This window comes from Amphiura filiformis, unplaced genomic scaffold, assembly GCF_039555335.1.
Source record: "Amphiura filiformis unplaced genomic scaffold, Afil_fr2py scaffold_23, whole genome shotgun sequence".
Lineage (NCBI taxonomy): Eukaryota > Metazoa > Echinodermata > Ophiuroidea > Amphilepidida > Amphiuridae > Amphiura > Amphiura filiformis.
This window is the reverse complement of record NW_027305487.1, coordinates 3,014,593-3,021,249: the sequence shown is the minus strand read 5'-3', so window position 1 is coordinate 3,021,249 and position 6,657 is coordinate 3,014,593. Positions and strand designations below refer to the sequence as shown.

Here is a 6,657-nt window from a genome sequence, read left to right as displayed (position 1 = left end):
CTATAATACAAATATTAGCAATGATGCCTGTTATTTGGTATATTTCACTAAGCATATATTTAAAAACAGATAATTTATTTTTCAAACCTATAACTTGTTGGTTGTTCTGTAATTAGTATCAGCTTTGAATGTTTATGTAGAGCTAATAAATCACGCATTCTTTTTCTTTCTTCTAATGATGGTATTACATCGTTTTCGCGAATGGCTTCATCAAAAGAATCTCTATCTTTGCAGTAAAATAAAGCCAGCCATTTTATCTGTTCACGAAGATCAGTAAGAACAGAATTATACTTTTGTGTAAGAATCCAAACAGAACAATTAAGATGTCTTCCACTAAAAGCTAACTCTGATAACATTCTTTTCTTTTTAGTCATGCCTTTTTGCGAGCTGCAGTCATCAATTAAAAAAAGCACATGACTATCGTCTAGCTTTCCGTGTGTTTCAAAAAATATCTTTAATGTATCATTCAAAGGGTCATTGCTCTTGGGCATTAATTCCTGTGGGTCAATAAGAAAAATATGATCTGGGTCCTTAAACAACCACTTACGGCTTAAATAAGCTTTGTTATATCTACATGTGGAACAAATAATTATGATGTATTTAAAAAAATTACGATATTCTGTTTCAAGTTGATCTAATGTAAACTCTGTTTTACCGGAACCAGTAGCACCACAAATAATTGCTGAATGGGCTTGTTTTACCAACATATATAATACTAAATAAATTAATACATTGCATTAATAAGTCTGCCGTTTTCAAAGTTAAGTTGAGCATCCTGAATATAATATACGTGTACATTTAATTCACCAGCAGCTTCAGCATTTTTTTCTATCTCAACTTGAATAGATTGACTAGCGCCCTCTATTCGTCTTCCACTGCCATGTAATGAGTCATCATCTGAAACGCGCATATCAAGCCAAAGTCCATACTTTGAAGTTAAGTAATCCGGCAAGGAAACATCCGCCAATTCAAGTTCTTTTGCAAGTGTTTCCTAATTTCATCAAATGCGGTTTCATTCCACTTGCAAATAGCTGATTTGGATTTCCATCAAGGGTTGTTGATACTTGTAATTTTAGGATTATAAAACTTTTCTGTATCTCTGCCATATGAAGCGCCACCAGATTGCAGGATCAACAAATAGTATTAAAATTCCTTTCATGCTTTTTGCTCGTGGTGCCATAGAAATATTCCACATTGTATCTGATTTATTTAAGGATAGATGAGAGTGTCTTATCACCCGGTCGTAAAGTACAGTAGATTTGCCTTTGTGCTGATTTCTTAGCATGGTGGCCAGTTCAGTAGAAGTTATTGTTTCAAACTCCAAATGGATATCAGAAATAGTATAAGTTGCATTTGCGTCTGTGCTTACTACAATCTTGCCATAATTATTAAATGTAAGTTCGTATGATAAGCGGTCTTTAAGTTCGCTTTGAAAAATGGCATGTGTGATTCAAGTAGCTCAATGTCTAAAGGAATACTAAAAACATTATCATAAGCTGTTCCAACTGCAACATCTTTAGCATTAGCGCCCTTATTCCCAGCATTGATTCTAATTTTTCTAACTGCTTCTGGCTGAATTCCTTGATAAACAGCATTTTCACGCTCTTCTGGAGTTTTCCACAAGTCTTGATAACAGAAAAATATATCACTATCATTTAAGACAAAAACGCTTTGACCTTCTAGTTTTACTTCAAGTTTGCTTACAATTGCTCTGCCAAGATTAGTTACAATTGTTCTATTAGCGTCGCTTTCATAATTAAGATTTATTTTAAAGGACAATGTTGATGTACCCGGAGTAATAACATCATCTTTGCCAAGATCAGGAAATCTTACAGTTAAAATACCACCTTGGTCAATTGTACTTGGCACGTGGGTGTTGTACAGAGTACATCGTATGCCTTTAAGGGGGAATAATACCCCTATTTTCATCAGTACCCCTCTTCTTTTTTTTTCTTGCAAATTTATTAAGTACATATATATGTTTATCACCTCATGTCCTGAACTTATAAAATATATCTACATATAAAGTGACTTTCAACCATTTTAGTGAGTCATTTTAGCCCTATATATTTTTTGTTTATTGTATCCTAGTAACTCAGATCTGTGTTTCATAACAAACCATAATTTATTCTTTTCAACATGTTCAAGTAGGGTACATGAATAGAATATATTAAATCCTTTGTTATACTCTCTATAGAAAATCTAGTGGTGCTTGCAAAAAACCTACCATATAACACTGAATAAATTAAATAAACACTTATACAATGGATGCATAGTCATTAGTTGTTAGGAGAAGAAAAGGCTATTAGGTCACCATATGTCAGGTTATAGGTCAATTGGTTCAGGTCAAATTTAAGCATCAATTTTGAATACACATGTGAGAGTCTGTGATATCATAATGAGGCATAATTTTGATATTCTGTCTTTAACTGGATATATATCGAGAAGTGCAAGGTGGATATACTAATATACCTTGGGATGTAAATGGTGAGTACAATTTAGAATGCCTAGTTGAGATGGATTTCACAAATAAATATAAAATAGTTACCAAAATCACAAAAGTTAAGCTTACGGAAAACTACCCAATATGGTTGTATAGGTGACAAGAAATACAATTTTTTTCAGCATTGCTGTAGTATGGTTGTTGTAACCTGTTACCTATGGCTTAATTAAGTTTCAGTGCAATAATGTCGCAAGTTAAAAATACAAAATATAGCTCAACATTGAAAATAGAAGCATTTTAACCAGTTCCTTTTTTGATAGTTGTGGAGCACCACGTTCATGAAGTCATAAAAGAAATCAGGAACCACTTATTCCAATTTTACATATCAACTTTATTTCCCTAATGTGTTAGCAACACATATCCAAAATTTTAACAAAATCCGTTGATAGTAAGCTTTCCAAAATGAAGTGAATTTAAATCATCAGTGATGTACCTCCTTTTGGCTTCTATTAGACCCTCCCTCGGGTCCATGGAGAACGACTGGTAATGTAGATTACATAGCATTAAAAATCAACCCAATACATGGACCCTCCCAGTCTGTAAGCAATTTGCCTTCCAGCTCCCACAAAATGCTGGGAGTTCACTTTTACGGATTTGGAGTCACGCAATCTTTCTATATACCACGTCCATGTTTTCATTACATTAACGTTTGTGTAAGCGACTAAAACAACCATATTGTATCCGACCAATCAACGCAGCTTGGCAGCGCGGGGATAGGGCTTCCCTAGCTAAATAATGTGCAAACATTTGCAAACCGCACGCGATAATATACGCAATATGGACAATAGGCCTACGTCCGAGTCGAGTGGTTGCCTTTTAGTATTGCGCGTACCATGGGTCTATCAGACGCGTGCCACTTGAGCTCAATACCTCTCAGTTGTTGACAAGTGTCCCATCCGATCTTGCGTCACATCCCGCGGCATAGCTTTGTGCTACCATATTTGAATTGAAACTGGGGCGGGGCTTTCGTAATTGACATCGGAAACAACGTGCTTCGTTGAACGAATATTTGGAAGGGAGATCTCTAACACATTGGGACAGTCTCGGAATCAGCGCTCAATGGACTTTCGCGTTCACTTTATAATACGAGTATATTTGTGGTGGGTGTAATTAGTGGCGTCGATTTGTGGATGAAGAGGAATGGGTTTTTGGCATTGAAGAAAATAAGGGGGGGTTACAGGACTTTGGCATTTTTTCATAGGGCATTATGTAATTAGTTATTGTTACATTATCCAGAGATCGAACCGAACCGAGACTGGGGGCCAGTCTAGGCTTCTATCTGAAAAGCATGTAAGCTACATTGATACCGATGCCACCAATAAAAGATTTGCCCCTTCATTTTGCATACCACTTTGTCCATTTTTTGTTGTTGTAATTTCTTCACAAAATGCAAAAAAATGCAAAAAAAGTCAATGGGTGTAGTACCCCCTTAACGCCTTTTGGTTTGCGAAGTTTCCGGTAAGGATTAAGTTTGTGGCCGTATTCAGTTGACATGTTATATTTCAAAGTTTTAGGGGCCTGAGCTTTCGATCCTAGCAGGATCTTTATCAACATACTGTATGCCACAAACTCTGCAAGAAATGAGATATACTACATTAGATGTCGTGCAGGTGATGTTGCCCCTGATCCTGTGGGAGGAATTGTTGGAATTACTGGCGACAGAATCCCCTTCTTGGATATGATCCTTGCAGACAACACACCTGTTGGAATCACATGTGAAAGTACCCTGTTGTGTGGAAGGGATAGTGTCAGAAAGCGGGGGGGACTTCAGCTCTCACAAGAAGATCTCTAAGATTGCGAGGACGTCTGTATGCCAGGATGGGGCTATCAGGAACTGCTCGTTGTAGCCGATCTGAGGTTTGAAGTATATGGTGATTGTCATTAGTGATGCTGCGGAGAGGAGGGAGGTTAGGATGAAAAGTGACCACAAGAGGGACTCTGGTATTGGTGTATTGGCTTCTAGGCTTCTGCTTCAGTACATCTGACCTGGGAAGAGATTTGACCTTGTTGATGGCCTGCTGCACTTTGAGTGCGCTGTGTCCCCTAGATGTAAGGTTCTTCTTGAGGTAACTGGCGTGCTGTGAGAAGTCAGAATCATTAGTACAAATGCGGCGGAGGCGGAGAGCTTGACTGTATGCTATACCACTTTTACAACGTTGGGGATGGCAACTGGAAGAGTGTAGATACTGGTGACTGTCTGTGGGCTTGGTGTATAGATCTGTGAGAAGGGAGTCGTTCTCCTTTCTGATGGTGACATCCAAGAAGTTGACCTGGTGGTGAGAAAGTTCAGACGTGAATTTAATAGTTCTGTGGAAAGAATTGACATGGTTAAGGAAGGTGTGAAGGCTGTCTTCTTCTCTGGTCCAGATGAAAACCACATCATCAATGTACCTCCACCAAATCCATGGGCGACAAGGGCAGCATCCAACATCTGCTCTTCAAGCCTAGACATGAAGAGGCAGGCGAACGACGGAGCCATGCGGGTCCCCATCGATGTCCCGAATACCTGTAAATAGTGATCTCCCATAAAGGTGAAATTGTTCTTAGTTAGTACATGATTCATGAGAGTCTTCAGATCATCAATGGGGGGACTGGTGTGGCCACTTCTAGACAGAGCTTCACAGGTAGCTGAAATTCCTTCACTGAATGGGATGTTAGTATACAAGGATGACACATCACAAGTGCCAATGATGGCAGTGCTGGGAATCTGGTCCTTGATAGCTTCAAGCTTCCTGAGAAAGTCCGGGGTGTCGTGTATGTATGACGGAGTCTGAGAAACAAGGGGTTTAATGAAGTGATCAACATAGAGGGATATGTTCTCAGTGGGGTAACAATTGCCGGATACAATGGGTCGACCTGGATTCCCAGGCTTGTGGATCTTGGGGAGAAGATAAAATCGAGCAGCTTTAGAATTAGACTGGCCCCCAGTCTCGGTTCGGTTCCATCTCTGGATAATGTAACAATAACTAATTACATAATGCCCTATGAAAAAAATGCCAAAGTCCTGTAACCCCCCCCCTTATTTTCTTCAATGCCAAAAACCCATTCCTCTTCATCCACAAATCGACGCCACTAATTACACCCACCACAGTCAACCATGCAGCAATATAGAAATATACTCGTATTATAAGTGAACGCGAAAGTCCACTGAGCGCTGATTCCGAGACTGGTCCAATCTGTTAGAGATCTTCCTTCCAAATATTCGTTCAACGAAGCACGTTGTTTCCGATGTCAATTACGAAAGCCCCGCCCCAGTTTCAATTCAAATATGGTAGCACAAAGCTATGCCGCGGGATGTGACGCAAGATCGGATGGGACACTTGTCAACAACTGAGAGGTATTGAGCTCAAGTGGCACGCGTCTGATAGACCCATGGTACGCGCAATAATAAAAGGCAACCCCTCGACTCGGGCTTAGGCCTCTTGTCCATATTGCGTATATTATCGCGTGCGGTTTGCAAATGTTTGCACATTATTTAGCTAGGAAGCCTTTTCAAATATCCCCGCGCTGCCAAGCTGCGTTGATTGGTCGGATACAATATGGTTGTTTTAGTCGCTTACACAAACGTTAATGTAGTGAAAACATGGACGTGGTATATAGAAAGATTGCGTGACTCCAAATCCGTAAAAGTGAACTCCCAGCATTTTGTGGGAGCTGGAAGGCAAATTGCTTACAGACTGGGAGGGTCCATGTATTGGGTTGATTTTTAATGCTATGTAATCTACATTACCAGTCGTTCTCCATGGACCCGAGGGAGGGTCTACTTTAGAATCTGTAGGAGAAAGAAATGCATGGGCTTTGTCAGTTAATTCATCACGAGCATGCATGTCATCCAGGGTGGTCTTTATCTGTTGAGAGAAATCGTCAGTAGGATCAGAATCAACAAGAGCATAGTTAGTACGATTGTTGAGGTGCTTCATGGTCTCATCGATATACTTTTGGCGATCCATGACAACCACGGCAGATCCTTTATCAGCAGGCTTGAAGATGATGTCAGTCCTGGTTCTAAGAGAATTGAGAGCCTGGCGTTCCTCACGGGGTAAGTTGTCATGTGTCCTGTGGGGAGAATTAGCAGAATTATTAACTTGGGAACTAACAACCTGCACGTATGTCTCCATGGCTGGAACCCTGTTCTTTGAGGGATTCCAACTGCT

At 39.7% G+C, this 6,657-nt stretch overlaps 1 protein-coding gene across 1 annotated transcript; it reads right to left on the bottom strand.

Moving 5' to 3' along the window:
- Positions 1–4,251: 4,251 nt before the first annotated feature.
- LOC140143566 (uncharacterized) lies at positions 4,252–6,453 on the bottom strand. The gene is given in 3 exon segments (XM_072165389.1): positions 4,252–4,928; positions 4,931–5,432; positions 6,268–6,453. Coding segments are annotated over 3 exon segments (1,365 nt in total).
- Between the last annotated feature and the right edge of the window lie 204 nt (positions 6,454–6,657).